At 42.2% G+C, this 25208-nt stretch overlaps 1 protein-coding gene across 1 annotated transcript in view; it reads right to left on the bottom strand.

The window, feature by feature from the left end:
* The window catches only part of lekr1 (leucine, glutamate and lysine rich 1), a 277802-nt gene that overhangs the window by 107590 nt on the left and 145004 nt on the right, over window positions 1–25208 (bottom strand). Inside the window, exons 4-5 of the mRNA XM_041205252.1 lie at window positions 21887–22006; window positions 21155–21330 (exon numbers count right to left, since the gene is read on the bottom strand). Coding sequence (XP_041061186.1) covers window positions 21155–21330; window positions 21887–22006 — 296 coding nt within the window. The remainder of the gene's footprint in view (window positions 1–21154; window positions 21331–21886; window positions 22007–25208) is intronic.

The following is a 25208-nucleotide window of genomic DNA, read 5'->3' as shown; positions in this document are numbered from 1 at the left end:
CTCATTATAGCGACACTCTGCTGCAGTCTGAGGCCACCAGACAGGTGTCATCAGCCACGGCCTCTGCGGGCAGCCCTTGTCCCCAAAGAGCCAACCCTGCAGCCTCTGTGGATTGTGGAAGACTGCAGGGATCTGCGAATGACTCAGGATGTAGGCGTCATGCACAGTCCCTGGAATCCGTGTGCATACCTGCAGGATGCGTTTCTGGTGGTCACATACCAGCTGCATGTTCAGTGAGTGGAAGCCCTTACGGTTGATGAAGTCCACTGAGTGCAACGATGGAGACCTGAGCACCACGTGAGTGTAGTCAATCGCACCCTGCACCTCAGGGCGAAATCAGAGCGAAACCAATGGCCTTTGCATCCTGGTTGCCCCGGTCTCGGCCAAAATGCACAAATGTGTGCAGTGGAGAAGTTGGCATCCATGATCTCATGGATGCATTTGTGGGTGGCGGATTGTGAAATCCCAGAGATCATCTGTGGAGCCCTGAAAGGAGCCATTAGCAAAGAAATTGAGCACCACGGTCACTTTCACAGCCATAGGCAGTGGATGCCCTCTATGTCCCCTTGGCGCCAAGTCCTGTAGTAAGTGGCAGATGTGAGCCATAAGCTCCCTAAACATGCGCAGTCGTTGGCGACATAGGTTCTCAGTCATCTGCAGGAATGGTGGGCAGCATCAATAGATCCTAGGCACCAACCAGCCATAGCTCGCTGTTGCTCCTGGACAGCATGTACGGAAGCTCCTGCTGCCCTTTCTTCATGATGTTGTGCTCCTGCCTTTGCATGGCTAGGTGCCTTAGTCGCGCTCTCCACCATCTTCTACATTCTCTGTAGGCCATCATGCATACAGCTAGGTCAACAGGATCTATGATCCTGGCGTGGTCCTCCTGCAACATGAAAGAGAGAGAGAGAGAGAGAGATGTGGTTATCATGGCTGTACTTAGCACTTTCCTGGCACTGTGTGACCACCCCTTAATGCATCCCGGAGAGTGCTGGTCACCCCTCGGATGGCCAGAGATGAGTGCACTGCATGGCTGCCCTGTCAACCTGCGACATGGGGGACATTGGTCCAAACTAGGATGCTGAGATTGCAAGGGGCTGTGAGCACCTCCAGCAGTGACTGCTACATGGCTAGCGTTGGCAAGGAAATTGTGCAACACTGAAAGTCCAACTGCTCCGCTATCCAATAAAGTGGTGGCGGACTCAAAGTCTGCATTGGGGGTCGGGGGAGGGGGTAAGGTGTGGAGCACTTGGTGGCCCTTTGGTGCCTCCGTGATGCTTGCATGGGCGGGTGGGCTAGGAGCTTGACCCCAATCCTATCACTGTGGCTGCGCCTGATCTATCTTAGTTGCAGAGGCATGGTCAGTTTATACAACTGTCCCTAATGTATGGCCACTCCACTTGCTTACCCTGCCCCCCACCTCAATTGCCTGCACGCGGGATGCAGTGCCAGGGCAGCATGACACCCTCCCCCTCAGCAGTTGCCTCCGAGGCTGGCCAGCACTTGCCCCCAGACATCCCCCACCCCTCAGCAGTCACCTGCAGGGCCAGGCATCAGTTTCCCCTGACCCCCGGTGCCCCTGAGGCCTATAAACCATGGGCGAACTGTGGAGAATGCTGCTGCTCACTCACTTCAGTTCCCCCAAAGTGAAGGCCGCCAAGTGCACGTCACCTACATGCTGTCATGAAACACATCGGCGTGATTTCTCACCAACGTGGACGGATGATACGGCAGGCTTCCAAGAGCATGGTGGATGGCCTTTTAATTATATGCTAATGTATTACAATTAGCTCCCTGCCAATTGATGGCGAGAAACGCAACCCACCATCGGTGGGCTGAGCGGAAGATCGCGACCTGCCTTCACATCGTCATGAAGTGGGTCCCACCATGTTTTCTGCACACACCACCTATCACGCCCGCCGCCAGCGGCCTTGGAAAATTCCACCTATAAGCTGACTAATTGAGTGAGTCAGCTAATGCGGCAAATGGAGTTCAAATGGAAAAGTGTGAGATCATCCACTTTGGATCAAGGAAGATAAATATTTGTTTAATGGGGAGTGTTTAGGAGGCTCTGGAAGAGCTAAGGGATTTAGGTGTCCACATACACAAATCACTAAAAGCTAATGCACAGGTAGAAAAAAAACAATCAATAAAGTTAATGGAATTTTGGCCTTTATCTCAAGGAGGTTGGAATACAAAAGTGAGGAAATGATGCTTGTTGTATAGAGCTTTGGTTGGTAAAGATTGTCATGAAAATATAATAATTTTCATAATATTATTGTGATTTATTGTAAAAGTGGGTTAATAGTGAGGTTTGGAATAGTTTCTCTGTGTGTATGTGTATGGGGAGGGGGGGATTTAATTGAACTTGAAACCGCTGGTCTGGAGCTTTTGAGTCATCAGAAAGAAGTTAGGTTTGAAGTTATAGAATGAGAGGTGTGACGAAAAATTGTATTTATAGGTAAATTAGCTTAGTTTGAATTTCAAAGAGAAGATAAGGTGTGTTACACTTAGCCAGAAGAAGCTAAGCCAAATGGTGTGTTTATTTTCCCCAAAGGTTACTAATAAAATTAGTGCTATGAAAGATTTATAGTATGAAAAAAGTAAAATTGTAAAAACATATGGGAACAATAGAATTTGCATTAAAAAGGGAGAAACATGTGTTGGAAAGATATACTAATTCTCATAATATTATTTGAATTTATTGTAAATTAGAGTAATACCTATGTGTCTACATGTGCTCTGTGTGTGTGTGTGTGTGTGCGAGCATGCGTGCATCTGTGACTTAATTGAATTAGTCTGGGTGCTTTAATGTAAGAAGAGAAGTTAGGTTTGAAATGTTAATTAGGTAAACATGGGAAAGTTTAGAAACATAGGTGTCAAGGAAACATTTCCATTTTAAATAAACCAGACTAGATTGTTTTCAAAAGAGGGAGTGAAATGTGTTACCTAGCCAGGTGAACTTTAGAAACAGTGTGTTTATTTTTCCTAAAGATTACTGGTAAGACTTAGTGCTATGAGAGATTTTTATTATCAAGAAGATAAAGTCCAAAGACATAGTGAAACAATGGGTATTTGCATTCAAAGAGGGAAATGCGCATAAAGAAATGAAAGCTGTGTGTAAGGGTAGGCATTTTAAGAACTTACAAATGTGAAAAGCTTCAGCATCTATGTCTCCTGTCTTCAAAGGACTGAAGTTAAAAAAACTCACTTTAAATTCGATTTGTTCAGAGTATAATGTTTCTTTGCCTGGGTCTTTAAAATCTATGTGTCTTACTGCTTCCTTAGCGAAAGTGTGACTGGGAGTTAGATTGATTAGGGGAATTTATAAGTTATCATAGTAGTAATTTGTAGATCCATATATGTATTTAAAATCATTTCTCTTATTAATAAATGTTTAATTTAGTAAGAAATCTATAAGACTTGGTAGTCTTATTATTCCTGAATTCAAAGCACGCATCTCAAAATTTATACAAGCTGCAAAACAAGTTGTGGCAGTTGTTTCAAGTTTGGGATTTAACCAGCTCAATATTTACCATCGTCTGTGACATAACACATGTATAAAGGGGAAGAGGCTATGTGTCAGATGGAAGACATTCTAAGCTCTAACACAAGTGTAAAAAGCCTCCAGTCTCTGCGTATCAAGTTGCTGTCTACAGGAACCAAAGCTAAGAAAACTCACTTTGAATATCAATATCCAGGGAATTGTGTGCTTTGCCTAGGTCTATTTAAATCTATTTGTTTTTACTGTTGCCTTAATGGAAATGTAATTGGGAGCCAGATTAATTAGGGGATTTAGGAGTTATTATAGTAGTAATTTATAGACCTAAGAATGTGCTTAAGATCTTTTATTTTATTAATAAATATTTAACTTAGTTTTGTAAAAAAACTCTAAGTCTTGATGGACTTATTACTACTGAATTCAAGGCATGCATCTTGAAATAAAATACAAATTGCAAAACAGTTGTGGCAGCTGTTTCAAGTTTCCGTCTAGGTTTGAGCAGCTCGGCATTTACCATCTGTTGTGCCATAACAAGATCTAGAGTACTGTTTTCAGTTTTGGGCACCATATCTCATGAAAAAAACTAACCGGTCTTGGAGGAGGTGTCGTGCCTGAATCACCAGAATGGTACCAAGGTTTTAAGGGTTAAGCTATGAGGGCCAGTTCCATAAATTTGGTTTGTACTCAGATGAGTTTACACAGTAAAGGGATAATCTAATTAAGGTCTAATTGAGTAAAGGATTCAATAGGATAAAGCTATTTCTTATTGTGAAGAATCCAGAACAAGGCAGTATATTTTTAATTTGGAAATAAATAATTCAGGTATAAAATCAGCAAGCATTTTTTCACACAAAGGATTGTGTAAATCTGGTAGTTTGTCCCTCAAAGGCTGCAGATGCTGAGTCAAATGAAATTTTCAAGATTGGCGTAAACAGGTTTTTGTTTAAGATATTAAGAAATATGGAGAAAGATCTACAAAATGCATTGCAGCAACTAACCAAGGCTCAATCAACAGCACCTTCCAATCAGTGATCTCTGTCACTGAGAAGAGAAAGGACAGCATGGAAGCACCACCACCTCTTAAGTTCCCCTCCAAGTCATACACGATACTGACTTGGAAGCATATTACCAGTCCTTCATTGTTACTGGGACAAAATCCTGGAAATCCTTCCCTAACCGCACTGTGGGTATGCCTACAGCACATAGGTTGCACTGGTTCAAGGTGGCGGTGGCTCACTACCACCTTCCTAAGGGCAATAAAAAAATGTTTTAGCAAGTTTCACATTCTAATCACTTTCTTGGTAAAAAAAAACTCCCCTAAATTCATGATTGCATTTGTCAATGACCAAGTTATATTTATGACCCTTAGTCTTGAACTGCCCCACAAGTGGAAAAATTTTCTCTATATCTATCCTATAGAACCCCTTCATAATTTTAAAGACTTCTATCAGGGTTTTCTCTTTCCCAGGGAATAAAAAAATTCTCATGTTACCAAATCTGTGAGAAGGCTTTTACTCTTTCATGTGATGCGGGTACTGCTGGCAAAGCCAGCATTCATTGCTCACCCTCAATTTCCCTTGAGAAGGTAGTGATGAACTGCCTTCTTGAACCGCTGCATGAAGTCTGTGTGATGAAGGTACATCCAGAGTGCTGTAAGGCAGTAGTTCCAGGATCTTGACACAGTGACAATAAAGATATGGCCAAATGTTGGCTTGATGTCAATAGCAATCATTCTCACCTTACCTCTGGAATTCAGCTCTTTCGTCTGGAACCATGTGGTCTTGGCAAAGCATTAGTGACCTGATTATTGGCAAGTAGGTGCCACTTGATAGCACTGTCGATGACACCTTCCATCACTTTGCTGATGATCAAGAGTAGATTGTTGGGGCGGTAATCGGCCGGGTTGAATTTGGCCTGTCTTTTGTGGACAGGATATCGGTGGGCAATTTTCAATTTTTTCAGGTTGACGTCAGTGGTGTATCTATACTGGAACAGAATGGCTAGGGGCATGGCTGGTTCTGGAGCACTGCTTCAGCACTATAGCCAGAACATTGTCTCGGCTCATAAACTTTGCTATATCCAGTGCACTCAGCTGTATCACAAGGTGTGCATCAAATTGGCTGATGACTGGCTTCAGTAATGCTGGGTACCTCAGAAGAAGCCTCAGTGAATCACCTACCAGGCACACCTTGCTGAAAATGTTTGTGAATACTTCAGCCTTGACCTTTGCACTCACATGCTGGGCTCCACTATCGTTGAGGGAGGGTAGCCTCTTCCTCCTGTTAGTTGTTAAATTGTCCACCATTCATGACTGGATTGGGCAGGTCTGCCGAGCTTTGATCTGATGCGCTGACTGTGGAATGGTTTAGCTCTTACTATGGAATGTTGCTTCCACTGTTTAGCATGCATGTAGTCCTATATTGTAGCTTCACCAGGTTGGCACTTCATTTTTATATGCACTTGCTACTGCTGGCATTTAAATTCCCCAGCCATCTTGGGGTTTGAACTTAAGTTACTACATCATTAGCCCAGACCTATTAGTCCAGTAACTTAACCACCATGCTACCATACCCAACTGGGATTGAGTGCGCAATAAACCTTTTAATTTTTGGGCTACGCATTGGGAGTGGTTTTGGCTGCAAATCATATTCCCTTGATGTCTAATGGAAAACTGAATCATCCACTGAATAATCCATTTGCAGTTCTTCCAATCAGTAGAATGAGTACAGTAATAGAATACTTAACTTCTTACTAGTGGCTTGCAGTGGTTCCAAAATTTTAGAAGTGCCAGAATTCTTAACAATTATCTATGTTTCTTTGATTAAAGCTTTCACATGGGAAAGATACTTCACTAAATTGAGGACAGGCCAGATGGATCACAATGATCTTTTCTGTTCCTGTACATTCCTGAGATGCCATGCCCCATGTTGTAATACAGCAAGAGAGGAGCTGGAGAATCTAGGGCACCAATAAAATTTATGTATTTCTTTTTGCTTTGATCCAAGCTGGCACAAAGCAAAAATAGATATTATTCACAATGAATCAATGTTAAGCCATTGTGAGAACTTCTTACAGACAAATTTGTCAATCATCATGCATCATCGATACCAGGGCCTTGCAAATACTTAACTCAGGCAAGTCACCCAATGTCTTGTTAAACAAGAATGCCGTTGAGAAATACATAACAATCAATGGCTCTTAATTTACAAATTTAACAACCTTTAAGCATCATTAATAGCCTGCCAGTCAATATTCATTATTTATTACCTTGGCATTTATTACTAATTATTGACCAATACAGCTACCTCGGTCCTTCTCTTAATTGAAATTTGTGTAAGAAAGCTGGGTTTTGTTACCCTGAAAAATGTATGCCAAGGAACCAGCAAACCCTTCAACTCCTCACAAAGGAACAATCTGGGGTTTTACATCTCGGCATTAATCTTGGAATGAATGATGTCTGACTCGGCTGGATCAAAATGAATTTAATAACCTTCAATTAGATTACCTTCAAGCTGCTAAATGAGTAAAGTAACTCTTTCATGCCAAACCGTCAATGGAGATGCCAGACCACAACTGATGCATTAAGAACTTTTTATTGGTCACAAATCACAGCTTAAAGTTGGATAAAAAAAAATTTAATAGACATGCATAAATGTAACAAGAGTCACCTAACAGTTGAGTAGCAAATCATTAATGGGCTGAATTACTTAACTAAATAAGTAGCAAAGTTGCACTGGAAATTCAACATTTACTGCAAATCAGCACTAATGAATACTAAATATTAACTTAGTAGTGACCAGAATCTGAGGTTACAAACTGATGACCTTACTTTCAGAACAATTCCTTTAATATATGGATTGGAGCTCTTGTAGCACAGTGGGTAGTGTCTCTGCCTCTGAGCCAGAGCTTTGGATTCGAGTTCCACTCTGGGACTTGATGGCCACGGAAGGCGTGTTCATAATGTAGCCAAAACAGGTTGATTATCAAACTAAAAATTCTTCCAATGGCACACATTGGAAGGGTCTCCTGGGTCAGCCATGCTTGATGTGCTGTCCCTCAAACTACAGCCTCTGGCGACAGGCTGGTATCCTGTTCCAGGAAAAAACTAGCTATCAAAACAGATATAAGCACATGCTTTGTCGGTCTCATGTGGAAACTTCTGGATCTAAATCTTTAAAATCTGACAAGTTGACAACTTTGAATAGCCAGCTTATCAAATAACTCAAGGGTATACATGTGATGAACAACTCTCAGAGCTTACACAGCTTCATATTCATAAGGGGCATGGTTGGATCAATTTCCTTCCTTCCATGGCACACAGGCATTCACTTCTGGAGTGTTGAGTTGAAGAACCCCTTCAGGGCAGGTTTATTGTTTGCATTTGGAAATCAATTTGGACTGAAATCGTCTGCACTGGGTCACCTTTCACTATTCTCAATCGCAGATTGCTCGCATTTAGGTGGCACTCTTGCCTCTGCCTGTAACAGGCTAATGTAATCACTATTTAGTTTTAGTTTCTAGGCTCTGACACTCTGTTCCAAAAGGTACCTTGTGCTGGTAAGGATGCCTCTTACATCTACCAGGTAAAAGTTCTTACAGAAGAAGAACAGAAGAATAAAACACAACTTCTGATTAAAACAGAAAAAAACTAAGAAATAATGTTACACCTACTAAAGAAAAAGGAAACTTCTGCTTCTGAGTGACCCATGTGTCAGAAGAGCTTGTGCTTTTTTGGATCAATCATCCCCAAAACGTTTGTCCTGAGCATTGATCTTCAGGTAAATTGGAACATTTAAGAACCTCTCCCCCATCCCTCTACCTTAAGGCTTTATTTTTAATACACGGATCAACACAAATATGAGGGATAATGACCTGATTACAACTCAATGAACGCATCTGCCAAGCACTTGAACCAGGGATAATGAATTTACTATTAACAGCTTAAAAGCCTGTTTTTGTTTTCTTAAAAAAAACTAAATTACCACCTTGCTGTTCTAGTTGCATTGCTTACTTCACATTATTAGATATTTCAAATATTTTTAGTGCAAAAACAACTTTAAATTATTAGGGGTAAACCTTTTGCATCTGCTTGAAGAATCAAAACAGTTTGTTTTGGTGAGAGATTACCTGTAGCCAATCACCATAATTAGCAATGAGTCATTTCCTTACATATGAGAAGCATTTATGTACTTCCCACCTATCTCGAAACACAGATAAATATAGACATCCCTCTCAGGAAGAAGCTAGTGAAAGCATTTTTTTTAAATTAATGTAATGCTGAAAAACTATGGGCCGAATTTTCTGCCAGTTGGGCCCGACCCAATCTCCGCCGGGCGGGGAGCCAATCCCCACCGGAGAAGTGGGCCACATTGCCATTTTACGTGGATAGGCCAATTAAGGCCCGCCCAGCATCACGTCCGGCAGGAAGCGCTATGCGCTTCCTGTGCGGGCGGGGGGAATTCCCCAAAAGCACAAGAGCGCTTTTTCACGCATGCGCACGAAAGAGCGCACATCTCCCTGAGGCAAAGTGCTGCCTCAGGGGATCGTTTCCACTTTGAAGAAGATTAAAAATAAAAAATAAAAATTTCCCTAACATGTCCCCCTCATGTGATAATGTCACATGAAATGGGACATGTTAATAATTTACACTATAACTTTATTAAACTTTTTAAAATCCTGCATGAAACCTCATTCCGCTGGTAGATGAGGTTTCGTGTTTTTTCTATTCCCCGCCAGGGCTCCTGGCCTGCCTGCCAACCTTAAAGTTGGACGGGCAGGTCCTTTAATTGTTTCTATGATCCCGTCAATAGCTTCAATTGGCCATTGACAGGTCGGCGGGCGGGCAGCTGATTTTGCTGCGGCCCTCCCTTCCTGAAAATTTCAATGGGGCGGGATGACGTCAGGGGTTCCACCCAACGTCATCCAGCGTCATTTTATGCGTCGGCGAATGGGCCCCACCCCCAGCTCACTGACGGCAAAATTCTGCCCTATAAATTCCAAATAAAATGTAGAGATATGCATGGTTTGAAACAGGAGAGCATGGCGCATTATTAATATACACCAACAGAAATAATAAACCTGCAAGTCAACCATTACAGGAAAATACTGAAAAATTATAGAATGCTTTGGACATTGACTGGTGTCCAGTGTGTTCAATCACAGATGGAAAGAAATACGTTGACCTTTGAGATAACCTGAAATTTTTTTGCAATCTCAAGTTTAATTACATTTGAGGTGCATCTCTGGCCTAGATTTTTGCCACAAAGGAAAGGCTCTTCAATGAGGTGAAGATGGTGGAAAGGTCTGAATCTGGAAGTCCTGCCCCTGAACACAGCACCCACCATTTTTGGGGAGTGGGGGGGGGAAATGGACCTGGGAGGAGATTCGTGCATGCACATTTTGCAGAGGCAGCTACTTGTAGAAATGAGCTTGGCCTAAATAGCCAAGTGGTTATGGTACTGGGTTTGTAACCCCAAGATCAAGAGTTCAAATCTCACAATGGCAAACTATGAAACAATGTAACTTCATCTGAATAGGAACAGATGGAAACGTGTTTGTACTCGAAAGAGTTACTTGTAGAAATGAGCAGCTGCCTCTGCTATTGTATGATTTCGGTATGAGAGGTCTCTGAAACCCAACATATGCAGATTACACCTGGTAGGAGCAGGTCTGAACTTTGTGGATTCATTTGGATTGCCAGGGTACCCTTTTGGAGAAATAAGGTACCTATTTACATACAATCCTGGGACATTTTTGGGGGAGAGCAGGTGCCCTGTGGAAGAGGCCAAGTGCCCTTTGGAATTTCTAAGGTTAGACATGAAAGTGCGTAAAATGTGCATAAACTCATTGGAACTGTGAAGCTCACTGGACCTGTCAAAAACAACTGTCAAAAGTGTCCAGATGGCCTGTCAAAGGGAGCTCCACCCTGCCACCCTTGACATTCCCAACATCACTGTGCTCTTCTATCTCTAACCCTTGAACCTCCCTCATCATCCTTGACCCTGTCATCATGAAAGTGTGCATGCCAGCTCTCTCTCCTGACTCTACCCCTCTCCATCGAGATTACTCCTTTGTTCCAACAACCTCCTCACATCATCCTTGGAGTGTCCATTAGATCCTGTGACCTGCCCTATGAGCCATTTAAATATACCTACTCAGGCTGGACCTGCCCTCTCAACCAAATCAAACTCCCCCTGTGACTGCGAGCATTCCCTCTGCCTGCCAGCACCCTAAGTTTGGCTTGTAGGACACACATGTGGAAAGTGCTGACCCCACCCTTTAGGCCTCATTTTGTTTATCAACACTGATTGTAACATCCCCCACTACACCAAAGACGTTAGGCCCATCCCACCGTACACCTCCGTGCCCTGACCCCATCATCTGTCCTCCCTCAAAGCCCTTTTCCTTTCGTCCACGGCCCTGCCTGAAAACCCCTACCCCTCCTGACCCCTGACTTGCCTTTGTGAGTCTTGCCTTGCCATTCTCCTGCTTCCCTCCCTTGTACCACAGTGGTCAACAAAGAAAAGCACTCATCTCAGGCACAACTACACAAAGACAACTGGTGCATGCCATGCTTAAACAAATAAGAACTGGGTGCCATGATGCTCCCATGTGCCACTGACTTAATCTTGAAGGAATAACTTAATTTCAAAACGTTTTAACATAATGGGTATTCATTGTATTCAAAAGTAGTACATGTAGGAACTCACCACGGACATGAGGCCCGACCAGCCACTTCATGCCGCTGAGTTAGTTTTTCACTCTGAACTCACCGTCATGATTTTGGCATTTCGGCTCCTGCCCGATTAACTCACTCCACCACTAAGACACTAGGTAAATTAAAGTCTTCTTTCCTATTCATTTACGAAGTGAGGACATTTGCAATTATCAACACTACACAGAGCCCTGGTCATTACAGTCCCCATAGTGGGGAGGGCAGAAACGAAAAACAGAATAAAATGCTCCACAAAGTCCACATCATGTATTTAAAAGTAACAGATATAAAGAAAACAGGTACACAGAAATGTTTGATCATGTTGAATTCTCTCATCTCAAGATTTATTTGATATTAGAAACCACTTTTGTCCTCCTCTCCCATGTTTGACATTAGAACTCCATTGACAATATTGTTGTAATGACTTGCAATGACTCTTGCACATGCTTTATTTTCCAATGATATTGACATGTTGCAAACCAGGTTGCAAAAAAAAATCATAGAATAGGAAATCAGTTAAAAATGGAGTTAGAAATTGAGGTTTGAATCTATGTCAAATTTGTGCTTACTCTGAGTTTTCTGATGGGCGTCTGTGGCGGGATATACAAGTCTTTGGCACAAGTTTCCATGAAAGCATTCATTTAAGACATGTAGATAAAAACAAAAAAACTGCGGATGCTGGAAATCCAAAACAAAAACAGAATTACCTGGAAAAACTCACATGTGTTTGCTGGCCTGACAATTCCAAGACATTGCGTCATTGCTGCTAGGCCAGCATTATGCACCTTTAAGTGAAGCAAAACACAAAGCACAGCCACCAGAAGTTTTTATAATTGTCTACTCTAACCTTTTGGAGAAATTAACCTTCAATGTTGGGAAGCTTTTTTTGCACCACATTACTGCTTGTTTCTTTTGATTGGATCAATTTTCTCACTATTGTTTGGTTAAACTTTAATTTACGTGGCACTATACTGTTGATGACACTTTGCATGACATAGGCTGTTCTTCCCTGCCCTCTGGATATTAGCGCAATCCTGCCTCATCTTAGCATTATACATGAAAATACGTGGAAAATGACTAATTTCAAACTTTGCTGCCAGGAGGAAATGCATATGTCACTTAAGGGAACTGTGTCTGTATACATATACTCCTTCCCAGGAAATCCTGTACCTTCCTGCACCTTCTGCACTACCAGCGCAGGATGCAGTTTTGCTGGGAATGCACTAGACCACATAAATGAAGGAACAGCAGAAAACTTGGCAAAGTGTCTTTAGTGTGCTAGCAATGCAGCTGCATTGTCAAAAACACACCAGCAATATCAATGCACTAATAAGTGAAATTTCAATCTCTAAATAGTGTTTCTTTAACAATTTGTTGACTTGATTACTCTTACCACTTCGCCTTGGGAGCACAGTTGTTGCCTTATACTGAAAACTTCCTTAGGATGAATTCAGGTGAAGGATGAAGTTAACATATTACTGCTCAAAATAAACATTACCCCTATTTTTTTGTGGGGTAAAAATTTTTTATGCTTTAATTGGCAAAATTGGAATCAAGGAAATCAGGGGGAAGATTCTCCACTGGTTGGAGACATATGTAGCACAAAGGACGATGGGTGTGGTGATTGGAGGTCAGTCATCGCAGTCCTAGGACATCAGGGATAGTGTCCTAGCCCCAATAATCTTCAGCTGCTTCATTAATTACCTTCCCTCCATCATAAAGTCAGAAGTGGGGATGTTTGCTGATGACTGCACAATGTTTAGCACCATTCACAACTCCTCAGATACTAAAACAGTTTGTGCCCATACACAACAAGACCTGAAAACATTCAGGCTTGAGTTGACGTGTGGCATGAATTTTACTTGCCGTTTAAGTGCCAAGTAATGACCATCTCCAACAAGTGAGAATCTATTCAATTGCATCACCATCGCTGAATCGTCCACTATCAACATCTTGGGAGCTTACCATTGACTAGCTTACCATGGGCCAGCCGTGTAAATACTGTGGCTGCAAGAGCAGGTCAGAGGCTGGGAATTCTGTGGTGAGTAACTCACCTCCTGACTCCCCAGAGCCTGTACATCATCGACAAGGCACAAATTAGGAACGTGATGGAGTACTCTCAATTTGCCTGGACGAGTGCGGCTCCAACAACACTGTAGAAGTTCAGCATCATCCAGGACAAAGCAGCCTGCTTGATTTGCACCCAATTCACCACCTTCAATATTCACTCCCTCCATCATTCACACACAGTGGCAGCAGTGTGTACCATCTACAAATGTACTGCAGCATCTCACCAAGGCTCCTTTGACAGCACCCACCAAACCCACCACCTTTACCACCTAGAAGTACACGGGCAACAGATGCATGGGAACACCACCACCTGCAAGTTCCTCTCCAAGCCACACATTATCCTGACCTTGAACTATATTACTGTTCCTTCACTGTTGCTGGGTCAAAATCCTAGAACTCCCTTCCTAACAACACTGTGGATGTACCTATACCACAAGGATTGTAGTGGTTTAAGAAGACGTCTCACCACCATCTCCTCAAGGGCAATTAGGCTCGGCCTAGCCAGCAACACCCACATCCAGTGAATGAATAAGAATAACTGAATAATAAGTCCAAAGCAAAAGCAAAATTCTGTGATTGCTGAACATCTGAAATAAAAATAGAAAATGCTGGAAATACTCATCAGGTCTGGCAGCATCTGTGGAGAGAGTATTAATGGTTCAGGTCAAGGTCCTTTCTTCAGAACTCAGTAGTGCTTTTGAGTATTTCTAGCATTGTCTGCTTTTATTTATAGTAAGTCCAAAGCTTACATAAGTGGCCCAAGCATGTCATCGTGCATCAGGCAACTGAAGAGTGTGTTATTCATCATGGATCAAAATTCTGGAACTTGCTCCCTAACTGCATTGTTAGTGTTCCTACACCAGATGGAACTGTAGTGGTGAAAGAAGTGGACTCACCACCACCTTCTCAAGGGCAATTAGAGATGGGCAATAAATTCTGGCCTTGACACCAATGCTCACATCCTATGAATGAATAAAAAATATTTGGCAGGCAGGCTGAAAACTGATTTCTCAGCTAAAGCTCTATTCTGTGACTAGGACTTTTCATGTGATCCCTTACTAAGTTTTTGAAACTTAATTAATGTAAATATCATTACATTTTCCAGTGCTAGAATGTGCTGAAGTCATTCACTGTTAACTTAAAACACCATTGCACCAATAACCCCTGAAAATGATGCAATATCCTTTTATTCATTTTGTTGTGATTGTTTTCAGTTGCGTTGTTGCTGGTTTCAGCAGTGGATGTCCTATTGCACTATTTTTCTGCTGTTCCCAATCTTCCATCTGGCAATTGCAACTAGCTAGGGTTGCCACAACCACAATTCTCAAGATGGGCTCCCTGCCTTTCAATTGGTTTGAAAGAAGGAAGAAAAAGATGATCTAAGAAGGTGACTGCTTTTACTTCGTTAGACTTGCATTTGTTCCATCCAATATTTATGGCATTTTCCTTTTACAGATACACAATACAATATACAAATTACAGACATACAATCCAAATGCTTACTCACTTGTATACTCTGTACACCAAAAACCACAAGGCTCTCACTTATTTGGTCTCAACTCCCAATGATAGAGAAGGGAATGGTAGCATAGTGGTTATGTTAAAGGACTGCTAATCCAGAAGACTGAACTAATGCTCTAGGGATGCAAGTTCAGATCTCACCGTGGCAGTTGGGGAATTTAAATTCAACTAATTAAATAAATCTGGAATAAAAAGATAATCTCAATATTGGTGACCATGAATCTACTGGATTATTGTAAAAATTCATCTGGCTCACTAATGCCCTTTTGGGAATGAAATATACTGTCCTTACCCAATATTGGTTCTTAACTGTCCTCTGAAATGGCTGAGCAAGCCACTCAGTTGTATCAAACCACTACAAAAGAGTTGAAGAAGAATAATATCCATGACAGTATTGGTTGAAGTCACATGGCATAATTCTTGTGGATGCAAAGTCCTGTCTGCACACTGGCAGCACTGTCCATCATGTTATGTGACATTACCACTGGGCTAAATGAGATAGGTTCAGAACTGATCTAGTGATCTAGCAGCTCAAAGCTAACCATCCATAAAGCACTGTGGAGTCTTAGTAGTAAAAGAACTATATTCCATCACAATGTGTAACCTAAAGGTTCAACATTCTACCATTACCATCAAACTAGGGGAAGTGCAGGAGACCACATCAGGAGCAGCAGGCACATCCAAAAATGAGGTGCCAATCTGGTGAAGATACAGATAGGACTACTTACTTGTGAAACAACAGAAGCAACATGCTATAGAAAGAGCAAAGCAATCCTATAGCAAACAGATCAGATCAAAGCTTCCCAGTCCTGCCACATCCAATCATGAATGGTGGTGGACAATTAAACAACAAATGGGACAGGAAGGCTCCATGAACATCCCCATTCTCAATGATGGTGAAGTAATACACATCAGTACAGAAGACAAAGCTGAAGCATTTGCAACCATCACCAGACAGAAGTGCCGACCGAATGATCCATCTTGGTCTCCTCCTAAAGTTCGCAACATCATAAGTCTTTAGCCAATTCGATTCACTCTATTTAATATCAAGAAATGGCTGAGGGCACTGGATACACCAAACATTATAGGTCCAACAACATCCCAGTGCAGCACTGAAGGCTTGTGCTGAAGAAATAGCCATGCCCAAGTGGAAAATTGTCCAGGTATATCTTGCCCACAAAAACTAGGACACATCCAATCCTGCCAATTATCTCCCCATTGGTCATCAAAGTGATGTTTCACAATGTTATCAGGTGGCATTTACTCACCAATAATCTACTCAACAACACCCAGCTTAGGTTCTGCTGGGACCACTTGGACACAGGTCTCATTACAACTTTGGCTCAAACATGGAAAAAAAGAGCTGAATTTCAGAGGTGAGGTGAGAGTGACTGCCTTGACACCAAGGCAGCATTTGACCTAATGTTGTATCAAGAAACACTTGTAAAATTGACGGACAATGGGAATCAGGTGGAAAACTCTGCACTGGTTGGAGTTTTTCCTAGCACAAAGGAAGATGGTTGTGTTTGGTGGAGGCCAATTATCTCAACCCCAGGACATCTCTGCAAAAGTTCCTCAGGATAGTGTCCTCCCTCCAACCATCTTCATCTGATTTATCAATGACCTTCCCTCCATCATAAACTCAGAAGTAGGGATGTTTGCCAATGATTGCAGTGTTCAATTCCACTCATAACTCCACAGATATTGAAGCAATCTGTGTGCATGTGCAACAAGGCCTGGACAACATTTCAGGCTTGGGCTGAGAAGCACAACAGCAGAGGTCATGTCTCAACATTTACAGTGTTAACAATAAATTACAATTGCACATTTACAAAGGAAAAGTCCTCAGTAAACTACTTGGTGCTCTGGCCGATACAGTGGCTTCCACTCTCAGCCACTTCCACACGGTGCTCCTCTTGTAGCCTGAGGTAAGGTGAAGGCAGCCTGCTCACATGTGACTGCTTGCAGCTGAAATGCATATGGCAATTAATTTTCCTCATCGTGGAGATGCCTGTGAGGGCACTGGTGTCAATGCAGGAGTAGCCTCTATCACAGGATCTTGCTGCATTGATAGTCCCTGAGTTAGTGGGACCAAGGAGGCCTATGATGAAATTGATGATGGTGCCCATGAGGGGTGGGACCCTCAGTGATGACTGCCTCAGCACTTGGCTGGCACTTTGGATCACTGGAGGAAACCACCAGCTGGTGGCACAAATGACATCCACTCCATGCCCCTTTGCACCATCAGCACCACTGACAGGTCAATGTTGTAGATAATGTCATTCATTCTGTGCATGTATTTGTATCCACTCAAAGTGCTGCCAATATGGCTCTCCACAGGTTGGCCACTCTCTCAATTGAGGGGCTCATGCATTCAAAACCCTGAGAGATAGCAGTGTGATGAATGGACTCCTCCACTCTCAGCCCATGGCTTGCACCACCTCAGGGAACACTGACATGTGAGTACACAGTTCTTGCTATTAGTCAAAGTAGAGCTGCCTTGCCTGTGACTCCCAAGGCCCTGCATCTGTGCCCAGATGAGCAAGTTATGTCGGTCCCCCAACCTCCAAGAGGGACTGCCCACAGCAGCCTCTCCATCTTACAACCCCTCAAGCTCACTAGTGCAATGATCTTCATCCAGTGCCACCCTGACTAAACATATGCAGGACCAACCAATGTGAGTGTATCTACATTGGTGGAGGATTCACTTGAATGATCTGTCAATGCTGGCTCTCTTTAGGAATCTTGAGAGGCCTCTGATGATGCTGCTGCACTTGCATGATCGCCTTCCATGACTGACCCCATGGGAGACATAAGACGGGGATCATACGAGCTTTGCTGTGACCGCAAATACGTCTGCAGAGCTGAGGCTTCTCAATGCAGCTGAGGCTTTGTCATGCTGTCAGATCTTTCATCAACAGGTCTACATTTTCACCCTCTCCTCCATCGTCCATTTGGTCACGCAGGACCACCCTGGAGATTTCCACCATCGCTTCCTCTGTAGCTGTGAGGATGGCAAGCTGGGGCATTCCCTCCCATGTGCACACCCTCTCCAGTGAATTCTGTGTCCTCTTCTATTGCAACACCAAAAGAAGTGAGAGATAAGGCAATGCTGGCCTCTGTCACCAATGCCAATGACTATTTAAAATAAGAAGATGTATGTATCAGTGCTGCCAGGTCCTCAGCATCGTGAGGGCTCTGAGCATTGCTGACAGGTCACTAATTACTCTGGGCATGCACTTCTCCCATTTCTAGGAATACTACGTACCTAAGGCTGCTCAGCTGGTGTGTCTGCTGGAGGCTGCAGATCTGGAGGCCTGTCATTTGGGCCCAGTGTTGGACTCACCTTGCTAAAATGAAGGAGGTAATTAAATCTCTTGTGGCACTGCACGCAGTTCCTCCAGATGATTTTAGCTGCTGACAATATCTGCCACCTTCTTTAGCCGGGTGGCCTTCTTCTCCCACCCTTCGGAAACAAGACCTCTCACCTTTAGCTCTCTGCCTCCAACAGCACCTCAAGGGTTCCATCTGTGAACTGTGAGCAGCCTGCCCCGTATGTCATGGCTCTGCTTCTCCTCCTGGTGAGCTTGGGGTTCCACAATAAATCAAAACAGCTGTCACAGTAATGGCTGCTATCATGCCTTTAAATCTGGCCCATACTATACAAATACCAGCCCCATCCTGCACCCGCCAATGTCACTTGGCCACCAGACCCATCCACGAGTCAATAAGTAGCTGACATTGGGGAAAATCGCAGGCTGTGACTGTTTCCTTCCCAGTCTAGGGTCAGGACCCAGATATAAGAACAGAAGACATAGGAGCAGAAGTAGGCCATTCAGCCCATTGAATCTGCTCCACCATTCAATGAGATCATGGCTGATCTGATAATCCTCAATTCCACTTTCCTGCCTTTTCCCCATAAGCCTTGATTCCCTTACTGATTAAAAATCTGTCCATCTCAGTTTTGAATATACTTAACAACCCAGCCTCTACAGCCCTCTGTGGTAAAGAATTCCACAGATTCACTACCCTCTGAGAAAAGAAATTCCTCCTCATCTCTGTTTTAAGTGGGTGCCTCTTTACTCTAAGATTAAGTCCTCTGGTCCTAGACTCTCCCACAAGGGGAAACAACCTCTCAGCATCTATCCTGTCAAGTACCCTATGAATCTTATATGTTTCAATAAGCTCGTCTCTCATTCTTCTAAATTCCAATGAGTACAGGCCCAACCAACTCAACCTCTCCTCATAAGAAAATCCCTCCATACGCAGGATCAACCTAGTGAACCTTCTCTGGACTGCCTCCAATCCCAGTATATCTTTAACAAAGACAGAATTACCTGGAAAAACTCAGCAGGTCTGGCAGCATCGGCGGAGAAGAAAAGAGTTGACGTTTCAAGTCCTCATGACCCTTCGACAGAACTTGAGTTCGAGTCCAGCTTTCCTCGAAACGTCAACTCTTTTCTTCTCCGCCGATGCTGCCAGACCTGCTGAGTTTTTCCAGGTAATTCTGTTTTTGTTTTGGATTTCCAGCATCCGCAGTTTTTTTTGTTTTTATCCCAGTATATCTTTCCTTGGATAAGGGGACCAAAACTGTTCACAGTATTCTAGGTATAGTCTACTAGTGCCGTGTATAGTTTTAGCAAGACTTCCCAGTTTTATACTCCATTCCCTTTGAAATAAAGGTCAACATTCCCTTTGCCTTCCCTATTATCTTCTGAACTTGTATGCTAGCTTTTGGGATTCATGCACGAGGACCCCCAAATCCCTCTGTGCTGCACGTTTCTTCAGTCCTCCTCCATTTAAATAATATTCAGCTTCTCTACTCTTCCTGCCAAAGTGCATAATCTCACATTTTCCCACATTATATTCCATCTGCCATGTTTTTGCCCACTTAACCTGTCTCTACCCCTCTGTAAGTTCCTTGCGTCATCCTCACCACTTGCCTTCCCACCTATTTTTGTCTCATCCGCAAACTTTGTGATTGTACATTCATTTCCCTCATCCAAGTCATTAATATATATTATAAATAATTGTGGCTCCAGCACTGATCCCTGTGGCACTCCACTAGTTACATGGTTCTGACTTTGGGTTTCTGACCCTGGAGGCAAAAACCTACACAACGTCTTTTTGTACTTTAACTATAAAGAATTTTATTGCTGAGCAGGTCAGATGTGGCCCATGATTACTTTAACAGAATCGCTATCTGTAAGGCAATCTTCATATACAGCATTAGTGAGATGGGTGGTGGATGGAGTATATGCTGCACCCATCTGAAGGTACTAGCTTAGTGCCCAGTCCAATTTCATGGCTGCACCCAATTTTAATGAATCCAATAAGCTGCCAGCACAAAATGCCCTCCTGAGCGGTATCTGCCAGTCTGGAACAGGAAATTCAGCAGGGTGACCAATTTTGAAGGACATGCAGCAGCACCTTAAAGAGGATGGATGGAAGCACTAATGGAAATGGAGCAGCAGTTTTTAGTGGCAGGGAAATTTTCTGCAGCACCTAGAGTTGGAAGGAGATTAAAGTCACAAGCAACTACAGTTAAAATGAGTGGCAAACCTGCCTGAAATTTTCCTTACTGCAGCTCTTTAAATAATGCTTAAAATTGTCACTTTCTAATTTCTACCACTTTCTAAGTGCAAGAACAAGAATCTTCAGTAGCAATATAGCTTTGAAAATTATGATCCAATTTGCATTCATTAATGAGACTCCGGCTGGTTTCCCACTGGAGTTCTGGTCATCAGGGTTGAACTTAAATCTGAAAATTGGTATGGGTGGACAACAAGCAGCAAATCAATACTTTAATTCTGCTCATAATTTTATTTCCTCTATTGCCACGTTTTCAGATGCAAACAAAATGGCGGGGACATGAAATCACCCTTATGGCGTCTATTATCTTAAAAATACTAATGGTATAATCAATTCCAATTTAAATGGAAAATATGAATGGAATAATCACTGATTTATAGAGTACTGGAAAGGAGAATGCTCCTTAAACCAGTGATCTCAGTCTGAATGGACTTGGATATAAATTATGCTAAAACAAATGCAAAATTCAGCTTAAATTATTTCTTAGGTTTGCATCTCACACTGTAATAAGCACATATGCAAATTTAACAAGAAAACACAATCACATTTTCTGGCTGGAATAAGGTAACTAATATTTATATATGTCAAAGGAATGCTAGGGGCACAATGCAAAATGACCAATTAATATCAAAACTTTGCAAATCTAATCAGACTAATAAAATGCAACGTACATAAAATTCCATCATATATTGGTACTTAGCCACAATCCATGAACCATTTTTATGTTTCAGCACCTGTAACCGGATTACACTCACCTATCTGTACAGCACTGCTAGTGGTCTCCAAGCAATGTGTCAGTGTTTTGCTGAAAGGGCCCCATATCATCAAATTGCCCCTCACTTCTTCCCTAAGCACTGCCAGTTCAATCCTTATTCCCTGAAGGAAAGTGGCTGCTTTCTCCATGATGTGTTTCTGCTGCTTTGTTCTTTCCCTGTGAAATATGATATTGATTCAGTTCAAAGATAGAATTCCTTCTGTTAAATTACTTTGACCAGATTCCAATGTGATGCTTATTCAGTCCTTCTTACATAAACTTAATGCAGTCTAACAGTCAATCTGAAAGAATTCAGCACTCTCACCTCAATGAAACCTAAATTGGAGATTGCACAAAATAAAAATGTTTGCATCAGAGTAATGAAAGACCATCTATGAACCTAGATGATTACTTTAACTTGGCTAGGGACTGCTGTCTTTAATTATTTGTACTGATGCTATAAGCATGCAACATGTCACCTGCTTTGTTTGATCCCCTTTATCCAATGTAAACCAAAAGAATTTACAAGTCTGTTTGGAACATTTAAAAGGTTCCAAACAGTTGTTAATTATCTGTTGTTTTTTTTCCTGTCATGCTACCCGGATTCTTTATTAAATACAAAACCTTTTAATTTCACATGCCATGTCTCCAAGTGGCATAATGACAACATGCATTTCAAAGCTTTTTCCTTTCCAATTTTCCAGTAATAGTGTGATTTTACTGGTTTCCTTACCTGAAATGTTTTGATTGTTTCTGGGCTACTACTAGCTGACCTTCAATGTCTTCCACTTTCAAAAACATGCTCTTCAGTTCTTTCTGTTTAGTTGCAAGTTGTATACTCAAGAAATTCAAACTGAAAAATAAGTGAGAAATGTAATTATTTTACGATAGGGAATGAGGGAATATTTTGAGCAAAACAAATGCCTATTTTTTTCAATAAATTTATCAAATAAGCATGACTACATTGTTGGTATTGATGCAGACATTTTTAAACAAGCTAATGCAAACTACATTGGTGCTATTTTAACAGCAATGCCTTATCCTGAAATATATGTTTTCCTGCTTCAAATCTCTGGAATTGCTTATAAAGTAATACACAAGCTAGGTCCTGGGCTAATAGCAATTTCCTGAGCTCTTTCCCTCTGCTACTACATTCTTGGTCAGCCTTTCCCATCCAATGCCTTTCTCCCCATTTCCTTTCTTGAATTGCTAAAGATAGCCTGGCTCTGACAATGAATCCATTTTAATTCAAAATACAAGTTCGAGCTATAAGTTTATAACATCTGAGCAGAATCCACTACTTAACACTGCTTATTCTTTGTCTTTACTGAGACCTTTTCAAATGCTGGAACACTGTTGAAATTTGACTTGCGAGATACCTAGATTTCATTGTTATTAGGAGTACTCTGCTTGACTCAGTTGATGTAACTCTGCTACTCAGTTGTTTCAAGTCTTAAGGTACCTTTTTTCTAGCATACAACCAATCCCCACCTGCTGCTGCTACCTGATAAGTCTCTGATGACTTTAATGCACTTCAAGGGGTGTAGCATTAAGCAATGGCAGCACCCCTGACTAGAGGCATACCAAATTCCTTGGATCGTCCTGAATTTTTGGTTGTCTCTGCTTACACAACTCTCACCTATGGCTCCAAGACATGTCCTGTGCATAATGGCAGTCACACTAGGGCAATTGCATTGGATCACAGGCTAAACTACGTTAGGATAAAAACCTGGTAACTACCCTGTGTGTTAAGGAGGCACCCATTTCATTGCATAAATATGTGCCAAAATAGGTAGACTGAGCAGATATGCAAACTTCTCTGGTTAAGGTGGCGCAGAAGCAAGCCTTTGTGGGAAGCTCACATATTCAATATGGTTGTTTCAGGTACTGCAAGACATCAGCTGCTGTCTTATCCATCTCATAACGTCTCAATCGCATCTTGCCACTGAATTCAGATAGTGGACGGTGTAGAGAGCTTGAGGCAAAATCTGCACAAATTTCCCTCACTTAAATCAACCTCATGCACTCCTGCCATTCACCTCTTATCCATTTTCTTCTCATCATTATCTTGAATACATTCATTCTACAAACCATGCATTGATGGGAAAGCAGAAAGTAGCTCAGGATATAGGGGATTCCTCACTGAATGAAGCTGCAGTGGAGTTCAGCAGCTTTATTTAGAATAGCACGGGGATAAGGCAGGGGAGTGGGATTAGCAATCCATAGAGGCTCAATGGGCCAAATGGCCTCCTTCTGCACTGTAAAGATTCTGTGGCTTTTCACCTCCCTGGCACGAAAAAGTGGCTAAAAAGTGGTCTAAAATTGCTCATATTTCTGCTCCTTGGTCTACATGTCGCAGTTAATCGGGCTACCTATTTTCATGATCTTAAACATTTAAAACCAAGAACTAAATCTTTCCATCTTACTATTTCTGCCTGGAATTTCAAGCACCTGTTTTTTCAGGTTCTTTCCTCTTGCTGAGGTTGGATGCAATGTTGCATCAGTTGCTCCTATTGTAAGCTGTCCTCAGTGCCTCCTGATAGCTCATGTTTACCCATCTCTTGATGTTGCTTGTCTGAGAAACTCTTGGCCTTCCTTGGCTTTTAAACATGAATGGGTGATTATTCCACTAATAGACCTGAATGCAGACTGTGCTGATTGCCAAAACAACTGAAGAGATATAAAACAGACATTGCAGTACTAAGTGAAATTTGTTGGTAAATTTAGAATAAATGGTGCTAGCTTTGCCTTCTTCTGGAGTTGCCAGCGTAAAAAGAAACAGCATTGAGACCAGTGCTCAATTTGTTATCAAGTCCAGTATCACAGACAGACTTGAGAACTTTCCCAAAAGGTACATGGGAACATTGGATTTTGGCGCAGGAGTAGTCCATTAAGCCCTTTTAACCTGCTCTGCCAAGATCATGGTTAATCTGGTTGTGGTCTCAATTCCACTTTCCTGTCTGCCCCCCATAACCCTTGACTCCCTTGTCTATCAAAAATCTATCTAATTCAGCATTAAGTAAATTCAATGGCCCAACCTCCAGTGCTTTCTGGGGAAGAGAATTCCACAGACTAATGATCCTCTGAGAGAAAAAGTTTCTCCTCATCTCCATCTTAAAAGGGAGACCTCTTATTCTAGTCTCCCTGCAAGAGGAAATATCCACCTGGTATCCACCCTATCAAATCTCCTCAGGGTCTTATATATTTCAGTAAGATCACTTCTCATTCTTCTAAACTCCAATGGATATAGACCAAATTTGTTCAACCTTTCTTCATAAGAAAAACCCTTCTTCCCAGGTGCAGTAAAACTTGCCTACTTTTATATTCAATTCCCCAAACTATATATGTCAACATTCCATTTGACTTCTTAATCATTTGCTATACCTGCATACTAAATAATCAATGACCTCCTGATGACACTAGGATTGCTGCCCACTGCAAAATAACATCTTCCTCTTCCTCTTTTTAGGCAGTACCTCGAGATCGAGGTTGACTCTGGTTTGATGAGTTCTGAGATGGCTGATAATTAAGTCCAATGTTCAATTTGCAGACTCCGCCACATGTAGGACAGGTGGTGCTTGAAGGGTTGGGTAGGTGGGTTATTTGAAGGTTCGCACGGTCCCTCCAATATTTCGATTTTGCCTCTGCGTATTCCCGATTAAGTTTCTAGTTGTGATCAGGGCGTCTCAAAAGAGCTTTCTTCATTTTGGAAATGTCATACCACCATCATCATCAGTGCCTGTACACTAACCATGGCAAATCCAGATGAAATCAAAAGCAGGTTCTATGAAGATCTACATCACTGTTGTCTCTCCGACGCCTAAGAATGACAAACTCATCACCCTGGACACGTCATGCTAAGCTTGGATCAAATCATCAAAGCTGACGGTGGCATCGTTGGCAAGCATGGAACTGGAAATTGCAACAGCAACAGCTTTCTACTTCTGAAGGCAATATGTTAAACACAGCTTTATCATCACCAACACCATCCTTTGATTATCAAACTAGATCAAAATATCTTGGGTGGATCCTCCGGCCGAAACCTATATTTAATT

Source organism: Carcharodon carcharias, chromosome 2 (assembly GCF_017639515.1).
Source record: "Carcharodon carcharias isolate sCarCar2 chromosome 2, sCarCar2.pri, whole genome shotgun sequence".
NCBI lineage: Eukaryota > Metazoa > Chordata > Chondrichthyes > Lamniformes > Lamnidae > Carcharodon > Carcharodon carcharias.
This window is presented reverse-complemented; position numbering and strand designations above follow the sequence as displayed.